This window comes from Rhinoderma darwinii, chromosome 6 (assembly GCF_050947455.1).
Source record: "Rhinoderma darwinii isolate aRhiDar2 chromosome 6, aRhiDar2.hap1, whole genome shotgun sequence".
In the NCBI taxonomy this organism is placed as follows: domain Eukaryota; kingdom Metazoa; phylum Chordata; class Amphibia; order Anura; family Rhinodermatidae; genus Rhinoderma; species Rhinoderma darwinii.
In genome coordinates, this window is record NC_134692.1 from 67177644 (window position 1) to 67193430 (window position 15787).

Sequence of the window (15787 nt, forward strand, 5' to 3'; positions counted from 1 at the left end):
AAGTTTCTGACCACTTATAAAATGTGTTCAAAGTGCTGCCCATTGTGTTGGATTGTCAATGAGGATGACCCAGATCGGCGCACTGAATTTGCAGAATGGGCAAAACAAAAATTGGAACAGGACCCTCAGTTTACACAGAACATTTTGTTCAGTGATGAGGCAAACTTTTATGTGAATGGTGAAGTTAACAAACAAAACCACCGCTATTGGTCTGACACTAACCCACATTGGATAGATCCCTCCAAGACTGTTGGAACACAAAAATTGATGGTATGGTGTGGTATATGGGGTACAAAGATAGTGGGGCCATTCTTCATCAATGGAAACCTCAAGGCCACGGGATATCTGAAATTGCTACATGATGATGTGTTACCCTCTTTATGCACTGAAGCTGGCACGTTCCCTGAGTTTTTCCAGCAAGATGGTGCACCACCACATTATGGGTGTCAGGTCCGAGCATTCCTAGATAAACAGTTTCCTGGAAAATGGATTGGTCGTCGTGGGCCAGTTGAATGGCCCACTAGGTCTCCCGATCTGACCCCCTTAGACTTTTATCTTTGGGGTCATCTGAAGGCAATTGTCTATGCTGTGAAGATACGAGATGTGCAGCAACTGAAACTACGGATACTGGAAGCCTGTGCTAGCATTTCTTCTGCGGTGTTGCTATCAGTGTGTGTGAAGAGTGGGAGAAGAGGGTTGCATTGACAATCCAACACAATGGGCAGCACTTTGAAAACATTTTATAAGTGGTCAGAAACTTGTAAATAACTCATGAAAGAATAAAGTAACGTTAAAACCAAGCACACCATTGTTTTTCTTGTGAAATTCTCGATAAGTTTGATGTGTCACATGACCCTCTTCCCATTGAAAAAACGAAAGTTGGATACAAAATGGCCGACTTCAAAATGGCCGCCATGGTCAACACCCAGCTTGAAAAGTTTCCCCCCTCCCATATTCTAATGTGCCACAAACAGAAAGTTAATATCACCAACCATTCCCATTTTATTTAGGTGTATCCATATAAATGGCCCACCCTGTAGTTCCCTGTATAGTCCCCTATGTAGTGCCCACAGTAGAAGGAAAAAAAACAAATTTTCTTACCTTTCCCGTTGCCACGCCATCCTCCAGCGATGTCAGTCCTCCTCCATCGGAACGATGCAGCGGCGCGATGACACCATCGCCATCGCGCCGACTTCATCATCAATAAAGCGCCGAATGGCGAGGTATCATGTACCTCGCCAGGGCAGCGCTAGTCAACTCAATTGTATCCGCGTCCTAAGGACACGGATACAATTGACTGCAGGGGACTGAACCGGTTCCGGCTTCCCGCTTCACCCGGTTCTGCGAACCGGCTGTCATTTTAACAACCAGTTCGAGGGAACCGGGGCGAACCAGCCAGATCCCACCCCTGCACAGGGGCTTTGCAAATGCGACATGGCGTTAAAAACCATTACAGTAAAATTTGAACACCAAAAGCCAAATGATGCTCCTTCCCTACTGAGCCCTGGCGTGTGTCCAGACAGCAGTTTATGACCACATATTGGCTATAGGCGCACTCGGAAGTAATTGCTATACAAATGTTGGGGTGCTTTTTCTCAGTTTTTTTTGTGAAAATGAAAAAATCTGAGGTAAAACGACATTTTATGTGAAAAATATAGATTTTTATTTTCATGGCCTAATTCCAATAAATTGAGCTAAAAACCTGTGGGGTCAAAATGCTCACTATATTCTTAGATGAATTCCCTGGTTCTCTAGTTTTGAAAATGGTGTATTTTTGGGGGTGTTTTCATTGTTTTGGCACCACAAGGCTTTTTTAAACCTGACATGGTGCCTAAAATATATTCTAATAAAATGGAAGCCCTTAAAATCCATTAGGTGCTCCTTTGCTTTTGAGGCCTTTGTTTGAGATCAGTAGTACACTGGGGCCACATGTGAGATATTTCTAAAAACTGCATAATCTCGGCAATATATATTAAGTTGTGTTTCTCTGGTAAAAACTTCTGTTTTATTATTAAATTATTATTAATTATTATTAAATTATTTCTGCAAAACAAAATTACATTTGTAAATTTCACCTCCACTTTGCTTTAATTCCTGTGAAACGCCTAAAGAGTTAAGAAACTTTCTAAATGCTGTTTTGAATACTTTGAGGGGAGCAGTTTTTAAAATGGTGTGATTTATGGGAGGTTTCTAATATATAGGCCCCTTAAAGCCACTTCAGAACTGAACTGGTCCCTAAAAAATAGTTTCTGAAACTTTCTTGAAAATGTGAGAAATTTTTGCTAGTTATGTCCTGTAACGTCCTAGAAAAATAAAAGGATGTTCAAAGAATGATGCACACATAAAGTAGACATATGATAAATATTAACTAGTAACTATTTTGTGTGGTATTACTATCTGTTTTACAAGCAGATACATTTACATTTAGAAAAATGATATTTTTGGTACATTTTCTCAAAATGTTAGTGTTTTTCACAAATAAACACTGAATGTATTGACCAAATTTTACCACTATCATAAAGTACAATGTGTCACGCGAAAACAATCTCTGAATCGCTTGGACAAATAAAAGTATTTCAAAGTAATTACCACATAAACTGACAGAGTCAAATTTTAAAAACGGGATGTGTCCAAAACAGACTCGGTCCTTAATGGGTTGATGTTAATTAAAGAATGAGGAGACGTAAAGTGTTTTGAATTAAAGCTTTTGAGGACATACAGTTTTCAAGATTACTGAAATATTAATAATGAACGCTTATAATGGAATAATCTTCATTTTAAAAAAAAGATACAGTGATACAAATTATCACAAAACAAACCTTTCCGACTTCCGGTTCCGGCGCTGAGATGTGAGGACGGAGCTGCATGAGCTCCTGAAGCCCTGATCCCCTAACCCATCGCCGCCACACACCCGCAGGACAAAATTACCCCGGCACCTAGCTGAGGGCTCGGTGACAGGAACCAGGAGGTTTATGGAGAGATATCTCCTCCGGAGCGGCAGCAGAGAGATCTCCTGCCCGGCCGAGCACAGCACACGAGGTGAGGCACAATCCAAGATGGCGGCGCCGCTGCAGCCATAACTCTCACAGAGCCGGTCCTAGAGCTCAGTACTCCATAGGGAGATGATACCGCCGTCGGTAATTACCGACTCACAGATAGATTATCGGAAGCTGGCAATAGAGGTGGCTACCCAACTGGCTCCCGACATAAGAGACTCCCTAATAGCTACAGTTACAACAATGCTCCAAAAACTCCAAAATGAGGTGACATCTCATAGCAATCGGCTAGATGAATTGGAACAGCGTGTTGGCCTCATGGAAGATGAATCCGCAGGGGCGCATACCTGCATTAGTGGCCTAATGCGAGATAACACAAAACTCAGGGACCGCTTAGAAGATCTTGAAAATCGTTCCAGAAGGAATAACCTACGGATTGTAGGATTACCTGAGCATATTAGACCACAGCTTCTCCAGGGGATTTGCGAGACGGAGTTGCCAGAAGCGCTAGGCCTGACCAGATCCTGTAGAGTGGAAAGGGCGCATCGAGTGGGCCCCCCAGGTCCGAACGCCAAAGGAGAGCCACAAACCAGACCACGCCAGGTGATCATGCGTTACTTGGATTACAATGATTAAGAGGAACTTCTGCTCTCTTTCTGGAACCGTAACACCCCTCTGCATATAAGGGGCGCAAAAATCATCCTGTTTGCAGATTATTCGGCAGAAGTCACAAGGCGCCGGAGAGCATTTGGAGGTGTTTGCACCTCCCTTTACAAACGCAAAATCAAATTCCAACTACAATATCCGGCTACCTTGAGGATCACACAGACGGATGGCTCCACCAAGGTATTCCACTCTCCAGAGGAGGCGACACTGTACGTGGACAAGGTCCCTGGATGAAGGAGCACTGGAAAATCGGGAGCGGAGACGGCGAGTCAAGATACAGGAGGGGAAGGGCCTCGTTCATCAGTTTCTCCACCGAGGGACTGTACCTGGTCAGATATCGCCTGCACTTCCTCACCCAAGCAACAACGGGCAGTATCGTCCAAGACACTACATCGACAACGCTCAGAAAACCGGCTTGCAACCCTCCCGGACTGATAAGTATTGCATATGGGCTAAATGATCGCATTAGATTGTGCCTTATATATACAGGTGGCAAATGGTGGTGGTTGGACGTTATTCGATAAAGTTCCTGCCATAGTAGGCATAAGCACCTGTATCCGTGATGTCTAGAAAGTCCAACTTATTTTGAAATTTGAAATATGATTCTGTTTGTCACGAAAGGTTGGCGGGAAGGGGAGGGGGGAGGGGTCACAGATCAGAAAAAAGTGAAGTCATGTATGCTGATCTAAAGTTTGTCTCACAGGAATTGATGGTGACATTCCTGGATGGGCATTTTGTTATTAAGGGTTATGCCAATTCTCTGGCATTGAATGTTCATGTTGTTATTGTAATGTTGGGAGCAAACTGGAGCAGACGCCGCCGAGCGGCTACCAAGGTAGCGAGGCACTCTTGCCTAGAAATAGATATATATAACCAGTCATTACTGAACCTTTTCGGAACACCCAATTTATGCAGTTGACCTCTTGGAATGTGAAGGGGCTCAGATCCCCTAACAAGAGAATGATGGTACTCCGCCACTTAAAAAAAACTCCATACAGATATCGCTCTTCTCCAGGAGACACCTTTGGAGGAGAGCGACTTCGACCGCATGAAAAAATTGTGGGTGGGCCAAGTGTACGGCTCTTCAGCTTGTGGCCGTAAAGCGGGGGTACTTATTCTAATCAATAGAAACCTGGTGCATGAGGTAATTCATACTGATTCAGATAAGGAAGGACGTCTGCTCCATATTGCTCTAAACACACCTTGCGGGGTCTTAAGCATCTATAACGTGTATGGACCTAACAGTGATAATGTTTCGTTTTTTAACGGTCTGGAGAGGGACCTTCTGTCAGATACTGTCCAGCACAAGATAGTAGGAGGTGATTTTAATTCAGTTTCTGATCACAAGGAGGATAGACGCACACACAATCCACACAGCACTGAACCCATTCTTACAAGGGCCCCCAGAAAACAGGACTGGGTGCTAGGACCTCTGACGGAAAGAACACACTTAATAGATCCCTGGAGAAGGGGTAACCCGGATGCCCGGGAATTTACGCATTACTCCCACGCTCAACAGTCCTGGTCCAGGATAGACTACCTTTTAATATCTCCAACATTACAACCGAGGGTGGGGGTTGCCGAGATAGGGGATCTAGTGATCTCTGATCACGCCCCGGTACGGGTAGTTTTTCAGGAAATATATCCCAGAGGATCAGATTTCATATGGAGATTCCCGGCTTATTTAGCATCAGACGACACGTTCGTGAGACAGCTAAGGGGCTGGTGGTTAGAGTACACCTCGACGAATTCGGGACACAGGGATGACCCCTCACTGTTTTGGGATACGGCCAAGGCAGTGCTGAGGGGGAGGATAATGGCATACACCGTCAGTAAAAAACGGGAAATAACGCAAAAATTTAATACCTCTAGTGCTACACTGAGGTCAACCTATACAGCATACTTGGCACATCCTACATTAGAGGCTAGACAGGCCTGGATTCAGGCAAAACAATCCTTTGACGAGTGGGCTGCTCAGAAAGAAAATGTGCATAATCGAGACTTTGAAGCTACTTTACATAAGTATGGTAATAAGGCGGGTAAACTTTCGGCCAATGTGGCTCGAGGAAAACGTCCAATGCAACACATAGCGAAATTACGGGATCATAATGGGCAAGAAACAAGCGACCCATCTCGTATTAACACCATTCTGGCCAAATTCTATGAGGAGCTGTACTCTAATGCATCTTCCCCTCCGTTGACAGACACACTGTTAGACAAGGTCACTTTACTGGTCATTTCCGCAGAACAGTTACAACTTCTAAATGCCAGGATCACAAGGGAGGAGGTAGATGAGGCAATTAGAAACCTAAAAAATAGTAAGGCACCTGGCCCAGATGGGTTGACTGGCGAATTTTTCAAAGCACTGCGGGAACAGGTTACTGAGACGTTGGTCTCTTTGTTTAACAATGCTTTGGGAGAGGAGGGATTACCACCATCAGCAGACACGTCTTATGTGAAATTATTGCTAAAACCCGGAAAGGATCCCCTACTGCCAGGGTCATATAGGCCCATATCGCTTATAAATGTGGACGCCAAGCTCCTTTCTAAAATCATAGCCGATAGGCTAGCGAATATAATGCCGCACCTCATAGCCCCAGAGCAAGTAGGCTTTATTAAAGGGAGGTCGGCGGTCACAAACATTAGGACGGTTCTTGCAGTGTTAGATAGGGTACAGCATAACCCATTCCCTGAGGAACATTCGGCTTTACTTTTATTAGATGCGGAGAAAGCTTTTGACAATGTCCGATTGAAATGGTTAGATGCTGTCCTGGATAGGATCGAAGTAACTGGGGCTTTCAGGACCTTATTACACCACATTTATAAGGACCCAAAGGCTAGAATCTCCACTCCGGGCTTTCTATCTAAACCATTCCGCCTGTGCAAAGGTACAAGGCAGGGGTGTCCGCTATCGCCACTATTGTTCAATCTGGCTTTGGAGCCTCTGGCACGTTATTTGGCGTCATCTAATTTATATACGGGCATAAAGGTGGGGAGGATGGAGGTCAAGGAAACGTTGTTTGCAGATGACATCCTTTTATTCCTCTCAAGCCCCCTTACAGATGTTCCGCGTATTTTCCAGGCATTGAACGACTTTGGGAGCTATTCAGGGTACAAAGTTAACACGTTAAAATGTCAATTATTAGATTTGGGAACACAGGACCCAGCATATAGGAGGTCCCTAGCCACCCTGGATATTGAGATGGCGAAGCCAAACATCACTTATCTGGGTATTAAGGTGGGCCGGGCACCCAACTCTTTATATGATTTAAATTATCCCCCCCTTATACGTGATATTCAAGCGGATCTTTTGAGATGGCACAGTCTACCTTTATCATTCATGGGAAGGTGCTGCTTGGTTAAAATGTCAGGATTTGCGAAACTACTCTATCCGCTCCAGACTATCCCTCTCCTGGTCAAGCACTCAGATATCAATACACTCAATTCATCCTTCACCAAATTCATCTGGGGGGGAAAGAAACCGAGAATAGCGCTCACGAAACTCATGATGCGGAAGGCGGAAGGAGGGGTCAATTTCCCCAACATCCGAGGGTACAACCTGGCATGTCTGAGTAGACACCTGCTAGATTGGAAACATAACACAGGGTTCCACTCCAACACTAGATTGGAGAGACAGCTAGCAAAACCCTGGGATCTCATGGCTCTGGTACACACAACGTTTACTTGTCTCCCAAAGATCGTCAAGAAGTCATCTCTGCTACGAGATACCATCATTGCCTGGAAGGTACTGCGCAAACATTATAACCTCTCTTACCGCATTTCAAAACATATGCCCTTATGGCAGCACCCGGAATTCGCAGCGGGAAGATCTAACAAATTAATGTCAAAATGGAGGGAGAAAGGGATAGCAACATTGGGGGATATGTTTCACGCACAGGATAAGAGGTAGTTAACCTTGCAAGAGCTCCAGACTAAATACGATTTTGTACGGCATCAGCACCTACAATATATACAAATAGTAAATTACTGTAAAACTAAACTTGCGGATGTAGCGGATGAGGTCCCCCCAAACCTGTTTGACTCATGGTTTACAGACAATTACAGACACTCCATTTCCCAATTATATAGTACCCTCAGACCATTACTACTGAAGATGTCCCCGAAACAGGCCTTTGGGAGATGGGAAAAACTGTTTAACTTGCCAGGCATTGAAAAACATATTGAAAAGGGGCTGGTAGACTTCAGGGCGCATGTACATAACGAAAATTGGAGGGAAACACAATTGAAGATTTTACATCAAGCAATATATGCATTTACTCTGGCCCCTTCCGCCTCACAACCAGATAGGAAAACATCCTGCCCTAGATGCAATATCCCAAAGACGGACATGTACCATGGCCTTTGGCCGTGCACACATATTCAGCCATTCTGGGGGGAGATAACATCCTTATTGCAGCAGGTGGGCAGGTTCCAGGGGACTATAGGGCCAATGGAGGTCTTATTTCATGTACGGCATGATGGAGAATTGGAAGAGGGGGAAGTGACACATCTATCCCCCATGGCTCATGCTACACTGATGGTGGCAAAGAGATGCATACTCCAGAATTGGCTGGTAGCAGAGATACCTACCCAAAATATGGTTGTCCAGGGGTTGAGGAAACTGTTCTATTTAGATCGTATTGGTATACTGCAGAATAAAGACACGCAGAGTAAAAAATTCTTTGAGAAATGGAAGCTTTTCCTCACAAATCATTTCACTAGTTCAGAACGAAGGGACATCATAGGCCCATTCACAGGATCGCCTTGGTACTTGATAGAGGATCTCAAGGGCACTTTAGGGGCACTGAAATGATCACGGGAATAAAGCTTATATCTCCTTCTATATATATATATATTTTTTTTTTCTCTTCTTCATGGCCTAGCCGCCTGAGTAGGTGAACTGCTCCACGAAGCTCCAATTGTTTTCTTTTTTTTTTTTTTTTGTTAGTTAGGCAGTTACGTGAGTTTAGGTAACTATGTTTACAGGGCTACCCGACAAGTGGGATAAACGGATGGGTAGGACAGAGGAGATGAAGGAGAGTTAGTTGCCTCCTGGGAACACCATCCAAGATTGAACTTGATGTGTTAGGATGCATTTAATACCTTATGATTCTTTTGTATATCTTCTGTAATATTTTATTATTACGGCAATGCATTACTGTATGATCTGTATTTTCAAAAAATTCAATAAAAATATGTTTAAAAAAAACCCAAAACAAACCTTTCCAATTCTGGGACTGAGCCCAATGAAGTTGATATCTCCAAATGCATCTGTAGGCACCTCCTTTATATGTTCATTTACGTCCCATGTTCCTTTGCTTTGGAATGGCTGTGGTCTTGTAGCGGCATCTAAGTGTTGTTCTTTAGAATATCCACACATACATACAGTCTGTCTGTTAATACAGAAATGTAAAAACTTTAAATGAAATCATGCATGAGGCTGTTTACTCTGTGAAACCAGTTGATGCCATGAGATCGGGTGGATATGGTACATTTTATGATTATAAAGTTATTGTATCTGCACACAAGTCACTTGTCTATAATGTCCAACCTTTCTCAGACTTAGGGCTCATTTACACGAGCGTGTTATACGTCCGTGCGACGCACGTGATTTTCACGCGCATCGCAGGGACCTAAATTAGTCTATGGGGCCGTGCAGACAGGTGCGTGATTTTCACGCAGCGTATGTCCGCTGCGTGAAGCGCACGACATGTCCTATATTTGTACACTGTTCGCGCATCACGCACCCATTGAAGTCAATGGGTGCATGAAAACCACGGATGTCACATGGAAGCACTTCCGTGGGACAAGCGTGATTCGCGCAACAGCACTGTAAAGGATGAATGAAAACAGAAAAGCACCACGTGCTTTTCTGTTTACAAACATCCAAACGGAGTGCTATAATGATGGCGGCTGCGCAAATAGGGCAAAACGCAGCGTTTTTTGCATGCGCAAAACGCACTTGCTCGTGTAATCCCGGCCTTAAGCTGTTTGATCCAGAGTAGGGCAAAACAAACACCTTACAGCATTATGCACTTTTAGTACATGGAAAAGTTTTCACTCTTTTGACATGTACAAATAAATCTTAAATTACTCAATTCAAATTTCATGCTAAATCCCCATACTCATATATTGCTTAAAAGTAGACATCTAGCACACTGTCATTCACAATGCTAATGCGACAACGTGTAATTTTCCATACAAAATGCATAAAAATTCATGTTTGTGGCTAAAAGTCTGAGCCAAGCAGAAAGTTAGATGCACAACACCTACTAAAAGTAAAATTTCACAATGTGCAGGGCTCATACATGTCACTTATGTCTATTTCTACATGAAAATATCTTCACAAAATTACCAGAAGGGAAGAGACCAAAAATTTGGTTTTACTATGAGACAGAAATTTTTAAAAAAGTAACAATTTATTTAAAAAACAAAGATTACACACCTTGAAAAATCAGTGTACTTCCACACCACATATATTTCCTTAATGCAGACAAACATACTGTTTATGGCTATGTCCACCTTCATGGAACTTTGCAACTAATAGGCGCATATGTTAGTCTTAATGCATTTTTAAAAAAATCCTAAAACTTGCAGAGGCTTACACACAAAATCAATGAAAAAAATAATAGATCAGGTGTGCAAAGTTCAAAAATGTCTACATCAACAATAGCTTGCGCTCTACAAAATGCTGAAATGGAGGCCATGCATCATTTGGTATTCATAAAAAAATGTGATAAAAAATATATAGTTCACACCATAAACAGCTACTATGACAGCTACTATGACATCAAAATCTAATTTTTTTGAGAAACACACAGCATGCCGTGTAGAAAAGTACAGCTTCATTTATATGCACAACCACCTTCATGCAACTTTGCTTCAAACAATGATTATAAGGAAAAAATTGCATGAAAGTTCAACTTTGCGAACACTTACTCAAGCAGATCCATTATGCATACAAAATGTACTCTGCAAAAACTTGCATGTGGGGAATTCATACATACCACAAGTCTATGGTCATAGTTGTGTCTATTAACCCCTTCCCAGCATTTGGCTTAAGTATACATCATGGAAAGCTAGTGCATCCCGCAATTTTTCGTATACTTACGACAAATGGATGACACAGGCTCAGAAGCTGAGTCAGTGCCATCATCCCCAGGTGTCAGCTGTATGTTACAGCTGACACCCTGCTGTAATGGGAGGGACAAAAGTTAGCTACGATCCCCGCCATTAACCCCTTAAATGCAGCAGTCAAAAGCGATCGCTTCATTTAAGGTGTTTGCAGCTCAACGTCACCCCAGCAACGAAATCTCCGGGGTGCTGGTGGCTGCAATGCCCACCGGAGGCCTAATACTGGCTCCCTTGTCTGCCTAGTATGGAAGGAGGCAGGGTTGGAAAGGCTTCCGTAGCCGACGGCAAGATGGCGCTGGCACTCATATTACAGCTGACATACTCCTGTAATGGCAGGGATCGGCGTTAGCTCCGGTCCCTGCCTTTAACCTCTTAGATAGAGCGATCGAAAGTGATCGCTATATCTTAGTAGTTAGTAGCAAAATAGGCAGCCCTGCCCTCCTATGGCAACAGGAGGCCTAACAATGGCCTCCTGCTCTGCCGTTACGGAAGCCGATTAGGCCCCGCCTGGAGGTTTGCTGTCAGAGGTAGTGCAAAATATTAGAAAATAAATCAGACAGTTGGACCTTCAAGTCCCCTAGTGGGACTAAAACTAAGTGGAAAAAAAAAGTAGAAAAAAAAGTAAACCAAAAAAGCTTGTCTCGCAAAAAACAAGCCCTCACACAGCTCAGTTGATTAAAAAATTTAAAAAGTTATGGTTTTTACAACATGGCGACAGAAAAAATACATTCTCTTTACAAAAGTAATTTTATTGTGCAAAAAGGTGTAAAAAAAAAAAAAGTGCTATAAATTTGGTGTGGCAGGAATCGTACTGACCCGCAAGTTAACATGTAATTTATAATGCATGGTGAACAAAAAAAACATAAAAACTATGCCAGAACTGCTATTTTTTGGTCACATTGCCTCCCAAAAAATAGGATAAAAAGTGATCAAAAAGTGGCATGTACCCCAAAATGGTACTGATAATAACTACATCTCGTCCTGCAAAAAAACAGCCCTCATACCGCTACGTCTATGAAAAAATAAAGTTAGTTAAGGCTCCAATAATTCAGGAAATAAAAAATATGCAGTTGTGTAGTCCCGAGGGGAACATTTCTTCTGTTTCAAGAGGCGAATATATTCTAATAAAAATAAGGCCCCATATAGTACAGATTTTGTGATCTATGTTATTGAATGTGAATGCAAAAATAGGGTATCAAAAACACAGCCTCTCAAGACACCTATATAGATATCACAATTAATCTTTTTCAGGATTCAAAATCTCCCCTATCGAATATATAGCTATAACAGCCCATAATCGCATTGCTAAACTAAATGAAAGGGAAGCGTTTTGGATTTTTAAACTCCAAACGCTATCCCCTGATGGTCTTAATTAGAGATGAGCGAACTTTTCAAAAGTTCGGTTCGGCTAGTTCGCCGAATTTCACAAAAAAGTTTGATTCGGACCGAACTAGTTCGGACCGAACCTGTCACTTCCGTGCGCCGAGCATGCTACTGTCCAGGGTGCTGATAGAGTTAATGGGCTGCACTAACTCTTTCAGCAACCTTGACAGTACATGCTCGGCGCGCGGAAAATAAAATTTTAATGTAATAAAAAAATTAAAATAATGTGTTCGTACTTACTTTCCTCTTGTCCGGCCTCCAGCGATGACGTTTCATCCCTTTCGTCACTGCAGCCAATCACAGGCTGTAGTGGCGGTCACGCACGTCAGGAGGGCGCTTCATCCCACGTGACCGCCTCTGCAGCCAATCACAGGCTGCAGCGGCGACATGGATGAAACGTCATCGCTGGAGGCCGGACAGGAGGAAAGTAAGTATGAACGTATTTTTATTTTTTTTTGGCATGTATGTATGTTGTCATGTATGTATGCATGTATATATGTGCATGTATGTTTGCATGTATGTTGGCATGTATGTATATATGTGCATGTGTGTATGTATATTTGCATGTATATATTTGCATGTATGTATGTTTGCATGTATGTATGTTTGCATGAATGTATGTTTGTATGTATGTATGTTTGCATGTATGTTTGCATGTATGTATGTATGTATGTATGTTGTCATGTATGTATGTATGTATGTTGTCATGTATGTATGTATATATGTGCATGTATGTTTGCATGTATGTTGGCATGTAAGTATATATGTGCATGTTTGTATGTATATTTGCATGTATATATTTGCATGTATGTATGTATGTTTGCATGTGTGTATGTTTGCATGTATGTATGTTTGCATGTATGTATGTTGTCATGTATGTATGTATGTTGGCATGTATGTATATATGTGCATGTGTGTATGTATATTTGCATGTATATATTTGCATGTATGTATGTTTGCATTTATGTATGTTTGCATGTATGTATGTATGTTTGCATGTATGTATGTTGTCATGTATGTATGTATATATGTGCATGTATGTTTGCATGTATGTTGGCATGTATGTATATATGTGCATGTTTGTATGTATATTTGCATGTATATATTTGCATGTATGTATGTATGTTTGCATGAATGTATGTTTGCATGCATGTATGTATGTATGTATGTTGTCATGTATGTATGTTGTCATGTATGTATGTATATATGTGCATGTATGTTTGCATGTATGTTGGCATGTATGTATATATGTGCATGTTTGTATGTATATTTGCATGTATATATTTGCATGTATGTTTGCATGTATGTATGTTGTCATGTATGTATGTATGTATGTATGTATGTATGTTTGCATGTTTTTATTTTTGCATGTATGTTTGCATGTATGTTTATATATATATGTGCATGTATGTAATTATGTTTGCATGTATTTATGTTTGCATGTATATTTGTGCATGCTTGTATATATGTATGTATGTATCTTTGCATGTTTGTTTGTATGTATGTATGTTTTCATGTGTGTGTGTGTATGCATGTATGTATGATAGTTTGCATGTATGTATGTATATATTTGCATGTATATATGTGCATGGTTGTATGTTTGTATATATGTATGCATGTTTGTATATATATATATATGTATGTATGTATGTATGTTTGCATGTATGTTTGTTTGTATATATGTCTGTATGGCCATGTATGATACTGTCTGCTGGCGCCCTGTATCTAAGTCAACTTCGCGGCAGGCTTCTATACATGGTATAACAGTCAGTATCACACATTAAACTGAATCTAAGCCTACGACATGTTTTATTTCATTTTTTTTTACAGGTTTGGTGTTTGGACTACGTCGGTTTCGAGGACTGCTTCGATGACGGTTTGTTTTTCTACAATAAAATGGTTAATGAGGGTTGTGTTGGGGTGCTTTATTTCAATAAAATATTTTATCTATATCTTTGTCTTTTTCTTTTCAAATTTTATTACTACCACTTTAGTAATGGCCGCTGTCTGAGTGACAACATCCATTACTAAGGCGAGGCTTAGTGTTAGCCGGTGCAGAGGATAACACTAACCACAATTATTACCCCGGTACCCACCACCACCAGGGGTGTCGGGAAGAGCCAGGTACGATCCAGTACCCGACCATCTGTTGTGATGGTCGGGCTCTGGGGCGGCCGTAGGCTGGTATTATGAGGCTGGGAAGGGCCAAAAACAGTGGCCCTTCCCACCCATGTAATGCCAGACTGCTGCGGCCTTGTATATGGCCGGTTATTAAAAATGTGGGGGACCCGTCTATTGTTAAATTTGTTAAATTAAAAAAAAAAAACGACGTGGGGTACCCCCCATTTTTATAACCAGCCCGATACAAAACAGCAGCAGCCTAGCATTACAAGGGTGGGAAGGTCCACTGTTTTTGGCCCTTCCCAGCCTCATAATACCAGCCTACGGCCGCCCCAGTACCCGACCATCACAACAGATGGTCGGGTACTGGATCATACCAAGCTCTTCCCGGCACCGCTGGTGGTGGTGGGTACCGGGGTAATAATGGGTGGTTAGTGCTAGCCTCTGCACCGGCTAACACTAAGTACCGCCTTAATAATGGACGCTGTCAATCAGCCAACTGCCATTATCTAGGCACTAATAAAGTTTAAAAAAACACAAAGACAATTTTTTTTTATTGAAATAAGAAATCCCCAACAAAACCCTCGGTAACCATTTTATTTAAATTTGAAAAAATGTAGATCTACGCAGTAGTCCAACGAATCGAAGATCTAGTCCAATCGGTACATCAAAATCTGCAACAACATAAAAAAACAGTTATCAATGTGAACAATACCAATACTTCTACTCACCTACACACATATATACACGCACACACAAACAAACAACCATACACAAACACACACATATACACAAACACACATATACACAAATACACACATATAAACAAACACACCCATATATACACAAACACACACACATAAACACACACCCATATACACAAACACACACATATACAAAAACACACACACACAAACATATACACAAATACACCCATATATATACACACACATATACACAAACACATATACACAAACACATATACACAAACACACCCATATATACACAAACACACACATAAACACACACCCATATACACAAACACACACATATACAAAAACACACACAAACATCTACACACAAACATATACACATACACCCATATATACACACACATATACACAAACATATACACAAACACATATACACAAACACACCCATATATACACAAATACACATAAACACACATATACACAAACACACATATAGAAACAAAAACAGACAAAGACACATACCCAAACACACACACTGTTTCTTTTAAATGCTGCTGGGGAACCCGCTCGATCCACTATATAAGGCTGCGCTATAGTGCAGCATTTAAAAGAAACAGGATCCTGACCTGTCCATAGAGTTTAAGGCAGCACAGAGCATTTCAGGAGATGAGCGTGCAGATTCAGTGCTGCTGTGAACTCTGCTCTTACCATTACGTAGCTCTCAGTCTGTTACCTCTCCTCCACTCCTGTCCTCAAGAACACCTTCACATGATT

General features: G+C 41.7%; 1 protein-coding gene across 1 annotated transcript in view; it reads right to left on the minus strand.

Annotated features, from left to right (window-relative positions):
• Window positions 1-15787, minus strand: part of TRPM2 (transient receptor potential cation channel subfamily M member 2) — a 205024-nt gene that overhangs the window by 153751 nt on the left and 35486 nt on the right. The window contains exon 5 of the mRNA XM_075829907.1: window positions 8884-9055. Within this exon, the coding sequence (XP_075686022.1) occupies window positions 8884-9055 (172 nt within the window). The remainder of the gene's footprint in view (window positions 1-8883; window positions 9056-15787) is intronic.